General features: G+C 47.7%; 2 protein-coding genes across 7 annotated transcripts in view; one reads left to right on the top strand and one right to left on the bottom strand.

Annotated features, from left to right (window-relative positions):
• Positions 1-22,698, top strand: part of LOC110538788 (brain protein I3) — a 698,720-nt gene that overhangs the window by 663,414 nt on the left and 12,608 nt on the right. The window lies entirely within an intron of this gene.
• On the bottom strand, positions 14-22,693 carry LOC110485237 (tectonin beta-propeller repeat-containing protein 1). 3 transcript variants are annotated; one of them, XM_036941573.1, is made up of 26 exons: positions 22,559-22,693; positions 21,844-21,933; positions 20,786-21,018; positions 20,465-20,650; positions 20,042-20,164; positions 19,629-19,751; positions 18,644-18,818; positions 18,211-18,314; positions 17,976-18,077; positions 13,004-13,131; positions 12,201-12,679; positions 10,778-10,881; positions 10,498-10,653; positions 10,062-10,214; positions 9,447-9,604; positions 7,958-8,094; positions 7,253-7,346; positions 7,033-7,129; positions 6,816-6,895; positions 6,660-6,716; positions 6,278-6,452; positions 4,616-4,751; positions 2,063-2,155; positions 1,660-1,766; positions 1,462-1,587; positions 14-1,289 (listed from the first exon to the last, which is right to left on the bottom strand). In XM_036941573.1, exons 3-26 carry the CDS (start codon positions 21,008-21,010, stop codon positions 921-923), a joined length of 3,687 nt encoding a protein of 1,228 aa, XP_036797468.1. In that variant the 5' UTR covers positions 21,011-21,018; positions 21,844-21,933; positions 22,559-22,693; the 3' UTR covers positions 14-920. The 3 variants fall into 3 exon arrangements, 2 of the variants coding, with proteins under 2 accessions (XP_036797468.1, XP_036797469.1); XM_036941574.1 differs by lacking the exon at positions 21,844-21,933 and having other exon boundaries at positions 22,559-22,691; XR_005035604.1 differs by lacking the exon at positions 1,660-1,766 and having other exon boundaries at positions 1,104-1,289.

Consider the following 22,698-nt stretch of genomic DNA (forward strand, 5'->3'; position numbering starts at 1 on the left):
AAGAACACCAAGGTTGCAGAGCTGTTTTGGAATTTATTTCAGTTGTCGGTCCTTGTAAGAGAACAGTCACGGCCACAGCAAACTCAGACAGGAATTCAAACATTACGCTGCACTTCTAAAGGTAGCTGACGTCGCCTAACATCCAGGAAATTGTAATGCAATGTAGGCACAGTGCTGTTTGAATCCTGACCTCAGTATCTGCATGGAATACTGAAGTAATCCACCAGGGATCATAACTAGAGCGTCTGCAGATCATGTGACTTGAGCAGAAAACTCCTGGTCCTATTCATAACATTCTGGATGTTAATACATTACACAGCAAATAGATGCTATTCAGGTCCATATTGTTTTTAACCATCTGAGGAAAAAAATCTGGTAAATGTATTAAATAATCCTTGTCATGGAAGCCCAGAGCTATGACTAGAGTTGATATTTTTAGTTCTGAAGAAAAAGCTACTTCAACCACTACATTACAAACATCATGCAGGCCAAACCAAGATGACAGTAAACAAATAAATTCCAAAGCATACATAGACTGATGAAAAGGTGGTGTGTCAACTAGGCAAATGAGAACAAAATCATACAAAGCAAGACTACACGGAGGTCCAAGGGAGTGGCGTGTGTTGGTATGGGACACAGGCTCGGTTCCATTTCTCACCCTAACCACTTCTCCTAGCACCTGCCACAAGTTCAGACTGTGGAATGGATAAACTGACAGAAGCACTAATACTTCCAGTGCTGGGTCAAAGGTGGCCAATATGTTTCAGCCCAGCACTAAGTGATTTAAATATCCAACCAATTCATGCTCTTTACATTTAGACCAACATTACCATGTTTGTGCTGGGTTGTATTGGAAATGGAATCAGGCACACACAGGGCTGTGGGTAGAGATGGAGGAACGGGGCGGGTTAGTAGAGACCCTACAGACCCACAGAGTTCCCGTTCTCCTGTGACAAAGGTATCCTGGCAGGAAGTGGGCTATGGGCGGTGGTGTCAGTAAGGACTGGCCTGGCAGGAAGTGGGCTACGGGGGGTGGTGTCAGTAAGGACTGGCCTGGCAGGGAGTGGGCTACGGGCGGTGGTGTCAGTAAGGACTGGCCTGGCAGGAAGTGGGCTACGGGGGGTGGATCCAGTAAGGGCTGGCCTGGCAGGAAGTGGGCTACGGGGGGTGGATCCAGTGGGGACTGGCCTGGCAGGAAGTGGGCTACGGGGGGTGGATCCAGTAAGGGCCGGGGTGGCACGTAGAGCCTCTGTGGAGTTCCCTCTCACACTGATGTGCTGCCATCCTCCCTGAAAGACAGCGTTCCTCACATTAACGGAGGTATTTCAGATACTGCACAATGTCTGGCCCATAGGCCTGATAAAAAGTTATGATTTATTTAGGGAATACAGTGCCATTTGGGAAACGGCCAATGTCTTTGGAGCAGACATCAAAATCAACACCAAGTTGGTAATGACTCACCCCGATGCCGTAGTCCCAGGACTGGCCCTTGGGCTGCATAGGTCCCACCCCCAGCCTGTGACAGACAGCTCCAGGAACAGACAGCTCACTGGGGCAGCCTGGGACCCAGTCTGCTATCACCCACACCTAGACAACACCACAGGACCAGGTATTGAAGTAGAAAATAAGTTAACTTACACAAAAAAAAGTTGTACTGACCTGATCTAGAGGTCCTACTGAGACTTTGGTCACATTGTTGGAGAGGAGCTCCCAGGCTGAGCCCTGGGGGTAGCTGGGAGTTAGGCCCTGTCTGTACCACAGGTTACCTACACACACAGCAGGGGAGAACAGTGGTCAGGAGAGAGTTTCCTAAATATTCCATTAGTTAGGAAATATTGATCCTGCTTGTCGTTTCATCCATCTAGGGATTACGGCTGAAAATGCAGATGGAAATATACGTTTTCCTTATCCAGGCACATTTACATTGATGTGGACAAATGTTGATTAATGTGCACTGTCCCTGTCGATTAAATCAACATTTGTCCATCATTGACTTACCAGAGAGCAGCGCTCCTGCAAAGCAAGCATTGAAAGAGCTGACCCACAGGTTGTGGCTACTCACTGTTTTCATCCACGGCGTAGACCGAGGTTCTCCCTACAGACAGCTGTCTGAGGCTCTGTTTGGGTGGGGAAGGGATGTGGTACCAACACTCTCCTGCAGGACAATGACAAAGAACAACTAAAACTAGTTGACTAACTACAATTAGGGTCAGTACGGGCCAGGAAATGGTACAGGTTAGTGGAGGTAATATGTACATGTAGGTAGGTGTAAAGTGACTATGCATGAATAATAAACAGCGAGCAGCAGCAGTATAAAAAAGGGGTGCATTTGGTTAGCTGTTCAGCAGTCTTATGGCTAGGGGGTAGAAGCTGTTCAGCAGTCTTATGGCTAGGGGGTAGAAGCTGTTCAGCAGTCTTATGGCTAGGGGGTAGAAGCTGTTCAGCAGTCTTATGGCTAGGGGGTAGAAGCTGTTCAGCAGTCTTATGGCTAGGGGGTAGAAGCTGTTCAGCAGTCTTATGGCTAGGGGGTAGAAGCTGTTCAGCAGTCTTATGGCTAGGGGGTAGAAGCTGTTCAGCAGTCTTATGGCTAGGGGGTAGAAGCTGTTCAGCAGTCTTATGGCTAGGGGGTAGAAGCTGTTCAGCAGTCTTATGGCTAGGGGGTAGAAGCTGTTCAGCAGTCTTATGGCTAGGGGGTAGAAGCTGTTCAGCAGTCTTATGGCTAGGGGGTAGAAGCTGTTCAGCAGTCTTATGGCTAGGGGGTAGAAGCTGTTCAGCAGTCTTATGGCTAGGGGGTAGAAGCTGTTCAGCAGTCTTATGGCTAGGGGGTAGAAGCTGTTCAGCAGTCTTATGGCTAGGGGGTAGAAGCTGTTCAGCAGTCTTATGGCTAGGGGGTAGAAGCTGTTCAGCAGTCTTATGGCTAGGGGGTAGAAGCTGTTCAGCAGTCTTATGGCTAGGGGGTAGAAGTTGTTCAGCAGTCTTATGGCTAGGGGGTAGAAGCTGTTCAGCAGTCTTATGGCTAGGGGGTAGAAGCTGTTCAGCAGTCTTATGGCTAGGGGGTAGAAGCTGTTCAGCAGTCTTATGGCTAGGGGGTAGAAGCTGTTCAGCAGTCTTATGGCTAGGGGGTAGAAGCTGTTCAGCAGTCTTATGGCTAGGGGGTAGAAGCTGTTCAGCAGTCTTATGGCTAGGGGGTAGAAGCTGTTCAGCAGTCTTATGGCTAGGGGGTAGAAGCTGTTCAGCAGTCTTATGGCTAGGGGGTAGAAGCTGTTCAGCAGTCTTATGGCTAGGGGGTAGAAGCTGTTCAGCAGTCTTATGGCTAGGGGGTAGAAGCTGTTCAGCAGTCTTATGGCTAGGGGGTAGAAGCTGTTCAGCAGTCTTATGGCTAGGGGGTAGAAGCTGTTCAGCAGTCTTATGGCTAGGGGGTAGAAGCTGTTCAGCAGTCTTATGGCTAGGGGGTAGAAGCTGTTCAGCAGTCTTATGGCTAGGGGGTAGAAGCTGTTCAGCAGTCTTATGGCTAGGGGGTAGAAGCTGTTCAGCAGTCTTATGGCTAGGGGGTAGAAGCTGTTCAGCAGTCTTATGGCTAGGGGGTAGAAGCTGTTCAGCAGTCTTATGGCTAGGGGGTAGAAGCTGTTCAGCAGTCTTATGGCTAGGGGGTAGAAGCTGTTCAGCAGTCTTATGGCTAGGGGGTAGAAGCTGTTCAGCAGTCTTATGGCTAGGGGGTAGAAGCTGTTCAGCAGTCTTATGGCTAGGGGGTAGAAGCTGTTCAGCAGTCTTATGGCTAGGGGGTAGAAGCTGTTCAGCAGTCTTATGGCTAGGGGGTAGAAGCTGTTCAGCAGTCTTATGGCTAGGGGGTAGAAGCTGTTCAGCAGTCTTATGGCTAGGGGGTAGAAGCTGTTCAGCAGTCTTATGGCTAGGGGGTAGAAGCTGTTCAGCAGTCTTATGGCTAGGGGGTAGAAGCTGTTCAGCAGTCTTATGGCTAGGGGGTAGAAGCTGTTCAGCAGTCTTATGGCTAGGGGGTAGAAGCTGTTCAGCAGTCTTATGGCTAGGGGGTAGAAGCTGTTCAGCAGTCTTATGGCTAGGGGGTAGAAGCTGTTCAGCAGTCTTATGGCTAGGGGGTAGAAGCTGTTCAGCAGTCTTATGGCTAGGGGGTAGAAGCTGTTCAGCAGTCTTATGGCTTGGGGGTAGAAGCTTTTCAGCAGTCTTATGGCTAGGGGGTAGAAGCTGTTCAGCAGTCTTATGGCTAGGGGGTAGAAGCTTTTCAGCAGTCTTATGGCTAGGGGGTAGAAGCTGTTCAGCAGTCTTATGGCTAGGGGGTAGAAGCTGTTAAGAAGCCTTTTGGACCTAGAGCTCCAGTACCGCTTGCCATGCGGTAGCAGAAAGAACAGTTTATGACTGGGGTGGCTGGAGTCTCCTCTGACACCGCCTGGAATGGAGTATAATGAGTGGTATGCTTTTAAGTCCAGTACTAGCCTTACAGTGATCTGTGTCTAAGAAACAGGCCATTATGTGCCTTCAAAAATAAATGTATTTGTAGTTGTCTATTTTAGTCATAGAGCACTGTAGGCCATCCGTATCTATCCAGCATCTCAGAAGGACCTCCCCAGCATGTGGGTATCACCTGCAGGGTTTCTGGCAGACACTGAGCCCCTGTAGAACACAGCTCTGTCCCTGGCAATGGCCCACACCTGGTGACCTCCCCCGATGGAGATGGACTTGAAGGGCTGGTCAGTACCCACGTGGAGCCACGAGGAACCCTGGGATGGTATGGTCAGAGATAGCATGAACAATCAACAGGACAGCACCACAGAATGTAATATAACATTAAATATGTTTGTTTTTAGTATTAGCAACAAAAAGTTGTCAATATGGGCAAAAGTACATGGACATGCATTTAAATTAGTGCGTTCAGCTATTTAAGCCACAACGGTTGCTGACCTGTGTATAAAATTGAGTACACAGCCATGCAACCTCCATAGACAAAGACAGTAGAATGGCCCATACTGAAGAGCTCAGTGGCTTTCAATGTGGCACTGTTATAGGATGCCACCTTTCCAACAAGTCAATTAATACAATTTCTGCCCTGCTAGAGCTGCACCGGTCAACTTTAAGTGCTGTTATTGTGAAGTGGAAAAGTCCAGGAGCAACAACGGCTCAGCCGTGAAGTGGTAGGCCACACAAGCTCACAGAACGGGACTTTGAGTGATAAACCACGTAAAAATCGTCTGTCCTCGGTTGCAACACTCCCTACCGAGTTCCAAACTGCCTCTGGAAGCAACATCAGCACAATAACTGTTAGTCTGGAGCGTCACGGAATGGGTTTCCATGGCCGAGCAGCCACACACAAGCCTAAGATCACCATACACAATGCCAAGCGGCAGCTGGAGTGTTGTAAAGTTCGCCACCATTAGACTCTGGAGCAGTGGAAACACGTTCTCTGGAGTGACAAATCATGCTTGACCATCTGGCAATCCGATGGACGAATCTGGGTTTGGCGGAAACCAGGAGAACATTGCCTGCACAAAGGCATAGTGCCAACTATAAAAAGTTTGGTGGAGGAGGTATAATGGTCTGGGGCTGTTTTTCATGGGTCGGGCTAGGTCCCTTTGCTCCAGTGATGAGAAATCTTAATGCTACAGAATACAATTACATTCTAGACGATTCTGTGCTTCCAACTTTGTGGAAGGCCTTTTCCTGTTTCAGCATGTTAATGCCTCAGTGCACAAAGCAAGGTCCATACAGAAATGGTTAGTAAAAATTGGTGTGGAAGAACTTGAATGGCCTGTACAGAGCCCAACACCATCGAACACCTTTGGGATGAATTGAAATGCAGATTGCGAGCCAGGCCTGACACCCGACCTCACTAATGCTCCTGTGGCTGAATGGAAGCATGTCCATGCAGCAATATTCCATAATCTAGTGGAAAGCCTTCCCAGAAGAGTGGAGGCTGTTATAGCAGCAAAGGGGGGGGGGGGGGGGGGGAGACGAACTGCATATTAATGCCCATGATTTTGGAATGAGATGTTTGACGAGCATGTGTCCACATACTTTTGTAGTGTACGTCCTAGATTCGTAACGTATTCAATTGGGAACGTGAGAAAGCTGGATGCTGAGGTTTGGTCAGAATGCATTGTAAAAACAGACTGAAGAGGGTGCTGAATTCTGTTATATAGAAGAATAACAGTGAGCATATTTGTTCAAGCAAAGAGGATGTTATTCTGTGATGTAGTAATGAGTGTCTTTAGTTAAAGTCCCAGGTTGTAAGTTTGGGGGTGTTCCTCACCGCAGGGTTTTGGGGGGTGACCCCCAGGCGACATAGGACGTCCCCCTTGTCACTGAGGCCCCAGACTGAGACCTGCTCCATACTGCTCTGAGCCAGGCACGGCAACACTGTGATGTCACTTAAGGGGATGGGCAGGACTTCCTGCCATGGGGCAGTCAGGGTGATTTTACACTTCCTGTGTGGAAACGAGAAACATCATCATCCTAATGAAATGTTTGAGTGAGTGAGACTATACCTGATGCAGCGCAGACTATACCTGACCCAGCGCAGACTATACCTGACCCAGCGCAGACTATACCTGACCCAGCTCAGACTATACCTGACCCAGCGCAGACTATTCCTGACCCAGCACAGACTATTCCTGACCCAGCGCAGACTATACCTGACCCAGCGCCGACGTCTGACAAAGTCCTTCAGGCTCTTGTTGCCATGAAACGTCCTACATGACAGAAACAGAACAGTCAATCAACACTACTTTTTCTAAGATAAGTGTTGGCCATTATATAAGGTTGATGAAATATGGACATATGTATCTTACACAGGGAAGTCTGCTGCATACTGCCACCCCTCTCGGTCTGTCCCTCCTGAGAAAGCCAAGTCCACGGCCCACTCTGTCACCTGGCAAAGCAGAGGCATGTTTCATGTTGATGGAGCGGGAGAGTACAACATTAACAACTCAACACACAGTTACATTAAATACAACATTGGACTGTGTGTTAGCTGTAATAAGAGGTTCAGGGACTAGGACGACCTACCCAGCTCCACTGAGGCGAGGGAGGGTGGGTGGTGGACTTGGTGCACTCTGTAAAGCCGTTGTCATCACTCCACGGGAACCGGTCTGTGGGGAGAAGCCTGCAAGGGTGGCAAAGTGTATATTACACACACACACACACACACCTGTAGAGGAGCAGTCAGAAGTGTCTAGGACATATTATTACAACCCAGCCAACAGTCACGTGAGACAGATAGTTGTACTTGTCTGTGTATCCAGTCATGGGGTTCCATCGCTGGTTCTCATAGATGTACACAGTCCTTTCATCTGTCTGTGTGTGCAGGACACGCCTGTCTCCTACAAACACAGGAAAGGCACAACTCTGCTATAATAAGTCTGATGTTGTAAGTTATTCATCATCTAGTTCTCTAATACAGTACTTTGAATTGTTACTTTATCCCTGCAGTTAGTTCTATTTTAATACAAATTATAACTGTAGAAGCAGGTTGAAGATGACAAAGGTTAAAACAAGAGGACTAATATCCCAGAACGGTTTCTTTTCTAAAAGCTTCCACGTGGAATCCAAACGTGTCGTAATATTTGTTACCGTCAACCTACTGTAGGTTGAAGGTAAAGAAGCTTAAAGTGTAAAGATGAAAGAAGCTTACAGGGTGGACTAGCAAAGGCCCGGTCTAAGGCAGGGGTGAACAACTGGAGTCCTCAAGAACCGCACTCAGTGTTGGCTACAGTTCATCTTTAATTAAGGTCAATCAATGACTTACGCTACATGGAAGAAATGATTGAAAACCATCACAGGCATGTTCATTAAGGGAAAATGTTTTTTTTCTTCCCCAAAGTAAATTGAAAATAAGTGTTTCTTATTGGACAAGTCTGGGTAGTCCGTTTGGTGCCTAATGAACACAACCCAAGACTGTGGTGGCCTGGGAGACTGAGGGGTCATTTATTACCCTGAGGGGGCTCTTCCTCAGCAGCGCTGCCCGAACCAGAGTAGACCCAGGCGGTGCCGTCATACCCGATCCCCCACACCACACCCAGACTGTTAGATTCTACACAGCGCAGGTGGCCCGGGACCTGCAGCCAAAACCTGTACCAGGACCAGACAGTACAGCTAGCGGTTAGCGCCCAGACAGTGTTAGCGTCACAGGAGGCTGACAAGGGGAGGACGGTTCATAATAATAATAATAATAATAATAATAATAATAATAATAATAATAATAATAATAATAATAATAATATTATTAGGAATGGGGTGGTGTCAGACACATGGAAACCATGTGCTTGATAACATTCCACGTATTACGTTCCAGCCATTAGTATGAGGCCGTCATCCTTAATTAAGGTGCCACCACCCACCTGTGGTTAGCATACAGAAAAAGACAGACACCAGCACCAATTGTTAGCAATAAGACAGAAGTTAGAACTTAGCATTATGCTTAAGATTACCAGAGATAAGATAATTGTTTTAGCAGGTTAGTAGTAGCTAATAGATCTACGTCAGGTGTTAGCTATATGAGTGCAAGAAAAGAACAGAGGTACATGGTTGGTTGGCTTCAAAGCAGTGAAGGAACATGCTACAGTGTGTAAGTGGCTGTCATTGTTGAAAAGAGCAAGGATGAAAAAAGGAGAGAGAACTGAGTGAGGAGGAGACAGAAACATAACAGTGCGTGGTATGTCGGTAGAGGTAAAGCTCAGTGCGTGGTATGTCGGTAGAGGTAAAGCTCAGTGCGTGGTATGTCGGTAGAGGTAAAGCTCAGTGCGTGGAATGTCGGTAGAGGTAAAGCTCAGTGCGTGGTATGTCGGTAGAGGTAAAGCTCAGTGCGTGGTATGTCGGTAGAGGTAAAGCTCAGTGCGTGGTATGTCGGTAGAGGTAAAGCTCAGTGCGTGGTTTGTCGGTAGAGGTAAAGCTCAGTGCGTGGTTTGTCGGTAGAGGTAAAGCTCAGTGCGTGGTTTGTCGGTAGAGGTATAGCTCAGTGCGTGGTATGTCGGTAGAGGTAAAGCTCAGTGCGTGGAATGTCGGTAGAGGTAAAGCTCAGTGCGTGGTATGTCGGTAGAGGTAAAGCTCAGTGCGTGGTTTGTCGGTAGAGGTAAAGCTCAGTGCGTGGAATGTCGGTAGAGGTAAAGCTCAGTGCGTGGTATGTCGGTAGAGGTAAAGCTCAGTGCGTGGTATGTCGGTAGAGGTAAAGCTCAGTGCGTGGTATGTCAGTAGAGGTAAAGCTCAGTGCGTGGTATGTCGGTAGAGGTAAAGCTCAGTGCGTGGTATGTCGGTAGAGGTAAAGCTCAGTGCGTGGTTTGTCGGTAGAGGTAAAGCTCAGTGCGTGGTTTGTCGGTAGAGGTAAAGCTCAGTGCGTGGAATGTCGGTAGAGGTAAAGCTCAGTGCGTGGAATGTCGGTAGAGGTAAAGCTCAGTGCGTGGTTTGTCGGTAGAGGTAAAGCTCACATCATGTCACAGGGCAAGGTGTGTGCCGGGGCCTCCAGACAGGGAGAGGGCTCGTGGACCATCACGTCCCCTTTGGAGGTGACTGACCACAGGGCCTGTCGGGAAGGGGTTCCCCTGATCCCTCTGGCCTCGCAGCAACACCCAGCCAACAGGGACAGCTGCACAGGAAAGACAAAGACACCCCTTCAGAGATATGGCCAATGGTACAGTCCAGATGGATAAAAGTAATATTACTGGACTACATTTACGAAGTGGTTTTAGGTAAAGGCTTTACATTGCATGTGGACAACAGTGAAACTTTCTAGAGTATCTGGTATCCTCTCTTATGATAAGTACTGTGGTTGTGCCCCACATAGCACCCTATTCCCTAGGTAGTGCATTACTTCTGACCAGGGCCCAGAGTGCCATTTGGGACACAGCCCTGATCTCTTCTCTCTGGCAAGGCTACTTCAATTGGGAAGTTACCTTGAAGGCTGTTGTAAAATGTGTTAGATTTAAAAAATATATATCCAAATTCATGTAAAAAATAAAAAATAAATAAAATGGCATTAGAATATCTATCCATTCAAAACATATGTGCTGTTTATATCTGAATGGAAGCCTTTCCAGACCTACCCAGTCAGCCATGTCCTTCTCAGTCTGTGCAGCCAGGATCAGCGGCCATCTTTGTTTTGTGCTATCTGACGTGTACACCGCAAAGGCATGATGGGAGTTTTCCTTGAGCACAGGAACCAGCACCGTCACATCACTTATAAACACATGGAGGTACTGAGAAAGATAGCGAAACGGAGGGAGAGAGAAGATACTTTCTGACCACTGTGACATCCAATCTACAAATGAAAATGATTCAACAATTCAAAGCAGTACAGTAGCATAGCGGTATATTCTGAGTAGTAGGCATCTACTCTTTAGATACTGTAGGTGAGAAAGGCCTTGGCTCCACAACGTGGCTTTCACCTCTCCAGTCATTTCTATTCAGTGATTACTTCAATGAAGAGAGAAAGGATGGATGGATGTCTAAGGAATTTGAGTGTCATTGAGTCTCCCTCACCTTCTTCTCATCATACTGGGTGAAGTAGATGAAGAAGATGGCATCCCTCTTGCCATTGACGTTGGTGGACTGCTCCAGGGCCACGCCCACATCCACCCAGCGATAGGGCTTCCAGTCCCTCCACCAGCGCATGCTGCCCTTCCTCACCCACACAGACTGACCCATACACAGTTTTCATTAGACAACTTAAAAAGTCACTGCCCCTACTTCTAGCACCACCTCAGCAAAATCATGACTCCTAAAAAAATGTGCAGTAACGTTAATAGTTTAACAGTCTTACCGCGCTTCTCTCCACTGGCTCCTTACTGGTGGTGGTCTCAGCCTTCCTAGACGTGGAGGCTTCTGGTTCAACAGGGGCGATGGACAGGGCAGTGGAGCATGGGTCTGGTGCACACAGATAACAGACAGGATAGATAAACACAGTGGAGCATGGGTCTGGTGCACACAGATAGCAGACAGGATAGATACACACAGTGGAGCATGGGTCTGGTGCACACAGATAACAGACAGGATAGATAAACACAGTGGAGCATGGGTCTGGTGCACACAGATAAGACAGGATAGATACACACAGTGGAGCATGGGTCTGGTGCACACAGATAACAGACAGGATAGATACACACAGTGGAGCATGGGTCTGGTGCACACAGATAACAGACAGGATAGATAAACACAGTGGAGCATGGGTCTGGTGCACACAGATAACAGACAGGATAGATAAACACAGTGGAGCATGGGTCTGGTGCACATAGATAAGACAGGATAGATAAACACAGTGGAGCATGGGTCTGGTGCACACAGATAACAGACAGGATAGATAAACACAGTGGAGCATGGGTCTGGTGCACACAGATAACAGACAGGATAGATACACACAGTGGAGCATGGGTCTGGTGCACATAGATAAGACAGGATAGATAAACACAGTGGAGCATGGGTCTGGTGCACACAGATAACAGACAGGATAAACAAGTGATTTAAGAGTTTGATAGAGATATCAGGACAAGGATTTTTCCTTAACCATGTGACTTCACCAGGAAAAACTCCTAGAAATAGCCTAATGAATTAGTTAAGTAAAGTTAGGCAGAGCGCAGACACACCAGTAACATTGTCAAACGTTTACCTGCCGACAGTACTTAGCACCACTGAACAGTCAGTCTCTTTAAGTGTTCACACAGACACTACCTAGATGACCAAGAAACTATTTCATTCCCTCTCCATAATCCCATACTGCCAGTGCCAGCCCACAGCCAAATGTTTAGCTAGCTAGCGTTACAATATTCACTAGCTAGCACAACATAGGCTAAGATTGCGCCGATGGATGGCGTCTCACCTCGAGCTCCTACAAAACATTGCAGGTTTGACTTTTTTGGGACATTTATCCTGCTGAATAACCTCCACTCTAGTCAGCTAGCGGCTCATCCGTGGACGTTTTTTTGATGGCTCCCCCACATGAGGGTTCGTGCTCTCTGATTGGCTCAAAGTCAAGTTGTTGACCACTGACGATCATTGTGATTCTACAAGTAGAATTGGTAGGTTCGTCGGTAACGGGTCAGCACGCAGCAGGTACCGCTTTTGTTCTAGCAAGAGAAGGAATGGCCTCCCACTGTGATAAGTACCTATCAGCAGTGAGATTCTCGGTGTGTTTCATACTTTAGGTAGTGGTCTGAAATCCTAAAAGGCTGGTGAGTGTTCCTCCGTACCTGCAGGCCTGAGCCAGGTCATCTGAGCTGTATGGTCCACATCACAGCCTCCGCCAGAGATCCAGGCCCATACAGGCCCGTCCTCCTCCCCCAAACCCAAAGAGGGCTCCAGACCCAGGGGGTAGGTGGCCACTGAGGTGGGGGGTCCCACGTCCCCTGCCCTGCCAAGAGAAGATGCCTCTCCCTGGGGGCTCTGAGCTGCGTCCAGGTCCACATTGCACATCGGGGCTGGGGTGGCCTCACTGTCCTTCCCCTGGGGTGGCTTTTTGGGGGAGGGTGTGGGGGTCCTCAGGGGCTCACGGTCAGCCACCAGGCTGGAGATGAAGCTGTCACTGGTGGGGATGAAGGCTTTGGGGGTGTCCTGTGGCCTTGGGGGGATGGTGGTGAGGAGGAGGAGCTCTGTGTCCCCTGAGTCCTCGCAGGTCAGAACAGAGCCATGGGAAGCATTGGTCACCTGTCCCCCGAACTCACAGCCAGCACTGGACAACAGAGACGGAAGGGGGAGGGTATCACTCATATGAGTATAAATGCGCCACTCACAAAGACACACATACAGTATGTTGGTGACAGCCAAAGAGTTCAGTAAATCATTTGGTAACATGACAGACAACCATCAAAATAAAACTGCATCTCCGTGGTTTTATTCCCCCCATGAGCAATAAATAAAACACCTGTGGCTAAATCTAATGACCATTTACATGGATATTTATTTTGAGATGTCAGCATACAAAATATATGAAATCTAATACAAAGCAAAAACCCTGGAAAGTGAGCATTCTCTGTGTACTCCGTATACAACTGACCTGGGTTGGACCATCTCTTTGCTGTGACCCCATTGGGCAGAAACAGGTATCCAGCCCCTACCACTGGGCTCCGATGGGGTGACACCCTTCCTGAAATACAGACCACGGTCCTCTCCAACTCCCCACACCTTTAAATTAGAAAACATTTATAGTGGCTTATTCATAAACAAAGTGGTATCCTAAACATCACACCCCCCACTGTGGCTAGACTACTTAGTCTATTTTTGTTGGCACAAAACTACCTCCGTCCTTACATTAATTTGTATGGGTTACCTTTAGATGAGTCCCCTAACACCATGTTCATGAGAGTCTCCCCTTTCTACAGTGGGATCATAGTAGTTTGTAGCCCAAACGGTTTGGCCGCTACAGACAAACGTTGTCACATCAGCGTTGAGTCCCGTGACACTTGTAAGAACCCCATCGTGTTCGTGAGAGTCTCCTCTTTCTATAGAGTGGTCATAATTGTTTATAGGCCAAACCGTTTGGATGCTACAGAGGGTTTGGCAAGAAGACAGATTTTCAGGATGTCTCCTGGTCTGACAGAGCTGTGGCTCTACCACTTTCCACCGCAAATGCAGAAGGACGACAGCAGGAATGAGAAGCAGCCCATGCAGATATTTCTTGCATAAACTGACAGATTTTGATGAGGACTTATTTTATTGTGTTACTTAGATTGATGCACCAACACATCAAGTCTCTAGGGGGTTGAGCGTCAAGTTGGTTATATGCCAGAGAACAGTTGAACACAATACAGTAAAAATACATTATGATAGTAAAAATACATTATGATATAGTAAAAACCAATATAGATTGACCCAAAGGCCTGCTGTCAAGTGCTACTTTAAAAGGCCATTTAACCCTAGTGCCATCTAATACAAGTGGCATCCATAACTCTGGGACAGGACTGAAATATGGGCTATGATGTATTGCCCTACTCAAATTAGCTTGTGTCCAATATGGCACTTAGAATATAGGCCAAGGATATATAAGGCTGGGTTGGGACCGCTGGTTAGAATAGCGGAGAGAGGCTCCTGTTTCAGAGAGGAGGGGGAAGTGAGAGACAGGAGTGGAGGGGGGGTAGGAGAGGGGAGACAGGTGAGTCATGGGGGGGGGGGGGGACAAACGAGAGACAGGAGAGGGGGGGGAAGACAGGAGTGGAGGGGGGTAGGAGAGGGGAGACAGGTGAGTCATGGGGGGGGGGGGGACAAACGAGAGACAGGAGAGGGGGGGAAGACAGGAGTGGAGGGGGGGTAGGAGAGGGGAGACAGGTGAGTCATGGGGGGGGGGGGGGGGAAGACAGGAGTGGAGGGGGGGTAGGAGAGGGGAGACAGGTGAGTCATGGGGGGGGGGGGGGGACAAACGAGAGACAGGAGAGGGGGGGAAGACAGGAGTGGAGGGGGGTAGGAGAGGGGAGACAGGTGAGTCATGGGGGGGGGGACAAACGAGAGACAGGAGAGGGGGGGAAGACAGGAGTGGAGGGGGGTAGGAGAGGGGAGACAGGTGAGTCATGGGGGGGGGGGGACAAACGAGAGACAGGAGAGGGGGGGAAGACAGGAGTGGAGGGGGGGTAGGAGAGGGGAGACAGGTGAGTCATGGGGGGGGGGGGACAAACGAGAGACAGGAGAGGGGGGGAAGACAGGAGTGGAGGGGGGGTAGGAGAGGGGAGACAGGTGAGTCATGGGGGGGGGGGGGGGAGGGGGGGACAAACGAGAGACAGGAGAGGGGGGGAAGACAGGAGTGGAGGGGGGTAGGAGAGGGGAGACAGGTGAGTCATGGGGGGGGGGGGACAAACGAGAGACAGGAGAGGGGGGGAAGACAGGAGTGGAGGGGGGGTAGGAGAGGGGAGACAGGTGAGTCATGGGGGGGGGGGGGAGGGGGGGACAAACGAGAGACAGGAGAGGGGGGGAAGACAGGAGTGGAGGGGGGTAGGAGAGGGGAGACAGGTGAGTCATGGGGGGGGGACAAACGAGAGACAGGAGAGGGGGGGAAGACAGGAGTGGAGGGGGGTAGGAGAGGGGAGACAGGTGAGTCATGGGGGGGGGGACAAACGAGAGACAGGAGAGGGGGGGAAGACAGGAGTGGAGGGGGGTAGGAGAGGGGAGACAGGTGAGTCATTGGGGGAGGGGGGGGACAAACGAGAGACAGGAGAGGGGGGGAAGACAGGAGTGGAGGGGGGTAGGAGAGGGGAGACAGGTGAGTCATGGGGGGGGGGGACAAACGAGAGACAGGAGAGGGGGGGAAGACAGGAGTGGAGGGGGGTAGGAGAGGGGAGACAGGTGAGTCATGGGGGGGGGGGGGACAAACGAGAGACAGGAGAGTGGGGGGAGAAATTAGGCTTTGGCAGTATACCGTATATACTCCGGGATGGTTTTTCAATACAGTTATTATTCAATAACTATTTACATTTTTCCTCAATACATTTGAATATTTGTAGCCATTTTTAAGTAAATACCTGAGTTATTCAGTACTGTGTAGCACAAACCAGGTGATCTAGTTACAGTATGTATGAAATTCCCAACGAACAGTTTGTCAGCAAGATATCTTAGAACTATTAAATGAACCATCTAACTTGTCCTAAATCAGTGGTCACCAACCTTTGAGTCAAGACCACCTTATTTTTTTAAAAACATGACTTAACGTAAGCCGTTGCAACATTAACCAATTAAAAACAGTTCTGTAGCAAAGAGGTTTGTTCAGTAAGCTATAGGCCCAATACATTATCACTGCTTATTGGCTATGCTTGAATTGTCCTGACAATGTTGTTATTGGGGCGGCAGGTAGCCTAGTGGTTAGAGTGTTGGACTAATAAGCGAAAGGTTGCTAGCTCAAATCCCTGAGCTGACAAGGTAAAAATCTGTCCCACTAGGCCATCATTGTAAATAAGAATTTGTTCTTAACTGACTTGCCTAGTTAAATATAAATCATTTCAAAATGTTAGGTACTGTATATGATCACATTTGTTGTATTACTTGACTATTTTACTAGACTGATGACTGACCGTCAAATGCAGGCCACGTGAGAGGCAACGGTGAGGCTGCCTCTCACCTGACTCACTGTCCCTCCACCCTCGCTGTCCCTCCACCCTCGCTGTCCCTCCACCCTCGACAAGCCGCTAATAACAAGGCAAGCTTATAGAAACACTTTGCTGTACTCCTTCATTACAGCTGCAGTGCTGGTTGTAGTGTGAGTGGAAGTAGGGAGAAAGCACATTTTATGGCTTATAGAAAAGTGTTGAACAACTTAAACTTCCTCATAAAAACAGCAGTTCTTTGCTGTATTCGTTGACTCTCGCTAGTCATGGTTTTAAAATCTCACAATAGCAACTTTGCTGTGCGTTTCAAGGCTTCTTTTACACCGTTCATGGCGAAAGGAAACTGCAGACACGGTCATCTGTGCTATCTGATTGGCTAGAGGTGGGTCAACAGGTGCACTTTATTTGCCCTCTGGGCCTGCCGGATAGGCAGAGTTCTACCTTCAGACACATAAAATGGTTCAAAATGGGAACACTGCCTTCCTGGCACTAGGGCTGCTGAATCAGGCGCACCTCCCGCTGCCAACAGCATGAAAACTAATTAAAAATAGGAAAGCAAGGCTTTATCGTTGGCTTTTTTACAGAGAAGTTTGGTGATTGACTAGGAATGCTTTGGAGGGCGACCAGTCCAATGTTATCAACCGGTTGGTGACCACTAAATGCTCTGCAGTTGTGCATTTGGTTCTCATTTAGTAGTAAGTTAGCTTCTTTCAAAAATCAAGCGTTGCTTGGTAACAGGTGAGAATCTCCTCCTGGATCAAGAGCCTTGCTGGATCATCTTTGTTTTGTTACTTGTATAACTTTGAGCTGGGATGTCTGTCCTGCAAATTCTTTAGGTCAGAGACGATAAAAATGTTCGCAATATGCTCGTCAGCATTCTCTATGGGATTTTATATTTACTTATTAGCATTGCTAACCTTTGGATTACAAAGGTATGACAAGCTGGAGCGAAAGGAGGAGGGAGAGAGACGGGAGAAAGGAGGAGGGAGAGAGACGGGAGAAAGGAGGGAGACGGGAGAAAGGAGGAGGGAGACGGGAGGGCAGAGGGGCGAGTTTGCTGTAATAGCAACTCGTCTCAGAGGGAAACGGAGGCAGCAGCCCCTTCAACCTCCACCCTGACATCAACTCCAGCCCTGTACAGAAATACACCACCAGGAAATGTGAATCGGTCAAGGCTGGGAACGCCAGGACCTGAGCTAGGGAAGAAGGGGGAGAAGGTGAAGGGGCAGACGAGGACTTGAATGGTATGTGAGCAGGGTCTAATTATGCTTAAGCAAACAGACATGAGAGAATGGCACTGTAATCACAACTCGGTTGTCACAGAGGATGAGAACCCCACGCCAAACATCTAAGGTTCTAACCAGCCCTCTCCATTAAGAGAGGAGAACAAGCAAGTCTTAGAAAATAGGACAACAAGATACTGATCATTACAAATGTACCTATGTAAATATAACATTTTTTTTTTTTGTCCTGATGTGTGTTGTGCAATGATGTATATAAACCCTGGATTGCTGATGCTATGTATTGGCTATTGAGAGACATTGAAGCCACCGGTCGGCCATATTGGTACTCCCCAGTAGGAACAGTGCCTCATGGGAATTAATGAAATTCTACAGTATTTCAATTGAAAGGTTAAGGACAAAATTACATGCATTTAATTATTTTGTTTTAGTGGGGACAGTAACCGCAAACTAATTTACTTTAAGGAAATTAAAAAATATATATTTATGTTAAGCCTGCATAATATCATTTTAAAGTATGCATTAAGGTGTCTAATAGAATAATGAGGCAAAAACGAATGTAGACATTAATAAATACATTTCTATACCTTCCAAAATATTTTTTACAATGTGGGGGATTGGCAAAATGGAGGAACGGTGGCTTCAACACAGCACTCCCTATTAGTCATCTAGTGCAGTTAAATCCCCTGTGTTGTCTCACCTGGTCATTGAGTCCCACATCCACCATCATCATCTCCCCACCGATGCTGATCCATCCTGAGCCACAGGGGTTATGGGAGTTCACCCCCCGCCGAAACCACACCTGGACACACACACACACACTTTATAGATCTGCTCTGTAGGGTAGGCTACGCTACTGCTCTACAGACTACAACAGGGCCCAGAGTCCTTCCTGGTTAGGAGACAAGTTCAGGAAGGGGTGGATGTTGTCTCACTTTGTAGTCCTTAGTGACGGCCCACACCACGCTGACCCCCACAGCAACATGGATGGTTCCGCCCTCCTTTACTGGGGGAGAATCCACCACCACCCAGGAGGAACCTGATAGGGTATTAGAGAAACTATTTGTACTGTCATTGTGTAAAATCAATAAAAAGACAAATAAGAAAGAAAGTTGACCTAACAGGGTTCTCTGTAACACAGAGTCATAAGCTTGTGAAGCAAAGTTTGCCAATCTCTCTAGTACTACCAATGGTTTTAGAGGAAACCTGCCGTATAGGACAAAAGCCTAAAACATGCCAGAAGAGCACACATTTTACCTAGCTTCACATCCAACAAGCCGTTGTCTACATGATCCCTTCCACATAGTCAAATACATCCTCCGGATACTTACTATAAGATGGTTGTGTGGACCTAATATCACCCCATACCTGTAGGGCTGTCCAGGCAGATGCCTGTACGGACCAGTAGCTGTCCGTCCCAGAGTACAGCCCAGAGCAAGTCCCCTGGTCCAGCAGAGATCTGGGCCACCTCCCTGGGGGCCTCCACCTGCTCCCAGCACTGGCCCTCAGGGACCTGTGGCAGGATGCCACTCCTGAACCACACCTGAGAGAGGAAGCAGCTCCGCCATGGTTAGTCTGAACTGTTCTTGACTCAGCTTTCCCTGGGCCTTAGTCGTTATCACACTATCATGAGTGTGTGTCCACATCACCACTCAAGACTTGCGTTAACTCAACTCTTGAGGGTGGCAAGAGTTCAGACATTCTGGTTGAAATGCAAATTAAGTTCAGTTACTGTGTGCAGACTCTCACTATAATTTGATGATTAAAAGATGAAAACACAACATTTAGTGAAGGTAGGAACGCAAAGCATTTGCATATAGGCACCTCATATGACTAACTTAGGAAACTGCTGCTTTGAAAGTCTCACATTCACTGATGTAGGTGACGTTGACCTCAGTCCATTATATTTATAGTGGTGTAAATGGAAGATCTGTTCACATATTATCCCTATAGAGGATAGTATGCTGAGAGATTCCTGGAATAGCAGATCAAGACTGGACGTAAAAGAGGAGTCTAAGACCAAGTTAAGCAATGCATTGACAATGGATGGAGTAGTGCTACCCTCTAGTGGTCAAATGTTTGAACTGCACAATGGTCTTGTGTGCTGTATTGGACACCTCACCAAGTTGCCAACACTGAGACTATGTTATGTTGTCATCATTAAGATTATGTTATGTTGTCATCATTAAGATATGCAGGCCTGAGTGTGCGAGTTCGTACAAAACATGAAGGTGAACAACATTCCATTTGAAAGGTATTGTTAATGTGTGTGAAGAATCGGTTTGTATGCAGGTGTATTAAGGCACAGGAAACATCATAGCAGAAGAACCTGTGATGGATCAGCCACACTGACCTGTCCTTGTTGGGACACACCCCACAGGAAGTGATATCGCCCGGGTTGGTCGCTCATCTCCCAGCCTCCACAGCTAACGTCACTGAGGGGGAGAGGGGGCTGCTTGGGGTGGTCCAAGGGGATCTGAGGGGGTTCAGTCAGGAGAGGAACTGTTAAAACGAGAGTATATTTACTGGAGGTATTGTAATACCTACAGGAGTGCATGTAGCCTTCAGTGGGGATCTCCTTGCCTGGTCCTAGAACGGTTAATGCTGTCTTCCCAAATTCTATGGTCATTGTCACATGTGAGTTGGCAAGACAAATAGACCAGGCTCAGGAAAAGATCTCACACAGAAACGAATGGTGGACGACATATGCTTACAATTAGGTGAAGAGGACCAAATCAAGTCATGTTATGGGCCAACATATTGTACCTTGGTCCAAGAGCCTCTGGCTTTGTATATCCTGTCTCTAATCCATCGCCTGCGACAAACACACGAGTTCCACTTCTTCTCTCTGGAGAAGTTAGCAGGAAAGTCCACTGCATACTCCCAGCCCTAAACACACAGATGCACACACACACACATACATACAAAACGCACACAATTAAGCTGACAAGTAAAAGAGTTCAGAGGTCAGCAGTTGGCCCGACTCAATCAACAGCCGTGTGTTTTAATGAATCCAAGGCTTTCGAGTGCACTACTTTTCAGTAGGACCTATAGGGCTCTGGTCAAAAGTAGTGCACTAGGGAATAGTGTACCGTTTGAGATGCACACCATAGCTTTATTGAGCACCTCAAAGTCTGCTACCCCAGACTTGTTGTGCAATTGTTGGCATTCCAACTTCCAGTCTCTCACCCCAGTTTCAATGGGGTCTCCTCCAGCGCAGACCTGGTCCACGTACCAGTCCCCCTCCCACTCCCAGCTGTTTGAGGGCAACAGGAAGCTGTGCAGCGGCTGGGCGGTCACCCCTGTGAGGTCACTCCAGGCCCAACGGTCAGTGGGCAGCAGCACGTCAGTGAAGCCGTCCACTGGGTTCCACCTCTGAAACCAAACAAACAGTTTTGTACGGTAGAATTGAACATACAGACACTAAGCAAGCATGTGCATATGCAGGCACGCACACACACGTTTAAATAAGTAAATGTTGGCAGAGGTGACATGGCATTATCACAATACCTGGTTCTCATATGTCTCCTCTCGATAGCGAATTGGTACCTCCCCAGGGTCGATATTGAGGTAAACATGGTGGTCACAGCCAATTCCCCAGCTGCACCTCTGTCCAGCGGTAACACGCTTTAGCTCCAGGAGGGTGTCCTCGTCACGCTCCCAGCGCCCTCTGGTGGTGGATAGGCTGTACACCTTCCCGTATACGTCCACTGCCCATAGGAGCGAGCTGGACATGATGGGGCCTGATGATAAACACGGGGGCAGTTTATAATCCTCTCACCACACTGGCCCGGCCATTACCGTAACACAACAATGCTCTGTGCTGAGCGTTGTCTAGACTCTTAATGGACTGATTAGATTAGCCACAGTTAGAATAATGAGCCAGATATTTCACCGGTTGTATAAATCTGAGGCATGAGGGTAGCGTTTTCACTCCAAAATGTGGTGATGTGAGGAAGCCAAGGCAGTGGGAGAAGATGGAGGGAGACGGATTTTGGCCAGCATTCTGCTTACTCTCTCATTGATTAAACATTTGATCGGAATACAGTTCTGAACATAAAACTAAAATATGTTAAGAACAGAGTGGACTAAGTTTTGTAGAGTTATTGCACACTTGCACTTCACATAGTAGGCGTTCCCTAACGGAAAAATGCAAATACACGCTAGAAAACGCCAATAGGACCTCGCTAGCTCGTGCTTGGCTCTGCCCACCACCTTGTTTGTTCTGCCCACTATGATTAATTTGCTCCCATTGGAAATGACAGTCTGGTCTATCTTGGGTTAGTTATACAGATCTTTGGCTTAGCGGTCAGCAGATTTGTTTTCTACAGTCAGTTTTTTATTCCAGTAGCCTACCTACTAGCCCAAGAATGTGCTCTTAAGTGTTGGCGAGCCTAACGTTACTCCTTAAGGTCCAAATTCCTTGTTTATAATCAGGAGGTAGACTGGCTCTGGCAGCCAAAACAGCCATGTCAATCGATTCTCAATTGTGATACGGTTCTAGAAACATAAAGCCATATACTTTCATATCAAAAATACATTTTTAGAAATGCAAAATATACACTTACTGTACACTTGTTTTAAACGGCTTTATCACAGTTGAAGCCTCTAGTATTTTTCAGTTGTAACACGTTTCTCGCAGCCTTCTTCCGTTGGGCCTACACACAAGTGTTTGGAGCACGCTACACAGTTAATTACCACAGGTGGTCGCCTTCATCTCCGCTAAACACGTGCTGCAACGTGGAGATACGGCCGTGTGGGAAGACTAAACACTATAAATACTGGGAATGGGAATATTGGATATGTCATCGGTCCCAATGATATGCTGTCAACGGTGTGGGCAGGCTGCTTAAACATTTAGAGTGGCCTGGTTGTGTGGATTTCATAGCCTATGGCACCGAGGAATAACGGAGTAAGGAGCGGCTTGCACCTGAATAACGAAAGCCTACAAACGGTTGTCAATGGACACTGATAAGACGCGTCATGATATCAGACACCCAGGTGCGTTAAAACCGGACACCTGCCATGCATGTTGATGCGCCCCAGCCTGGAATGAAATTCAATATCAATAGGAAAATTGAAATAGGAATATTTCGGGCAACCGACTGTGGTTTGAGGTGATGACAAACAGCAAAACATAACTTCAATGCATCTAGTCCTGTCCTGCAAAGTATCACTGACTTGATAGACTCCACTTTCGTCCTGTCCCCGAACACATCAACACAAAAAAAAATCCAATATTCCGTTACAACAGCAATATAGAGGTTCAAATGCCCTACTTACTCTCTTTGCCCGTTTTTGTAGGTTTAGCTGCATTTAGTGGGCCAAATCATCCACCCGATTATTCTACTCTATCCGCTTTTTATTCCCATTCTGAAGGTATAATGTCTCGTTCCAAATCCACAACAGGAAATGGAGGAACT

Source organism: Oncorhynchus mykiss, chromosome 13, assembly GCF_013265735.2.
Source record: "Oncorhynchus mykiss isolate Arlee chromosome 13, USDA_OmykA_1.1, whole genome shotgun sequence".
NCBI classification, from domain to species: domain Eukaryota; kingdom Metazoa; phylum Chordata; class Actinopteri; order Salmoniformes; family Salmonidae; genus Oncorhynchus; species Oncorhynchus mykiss.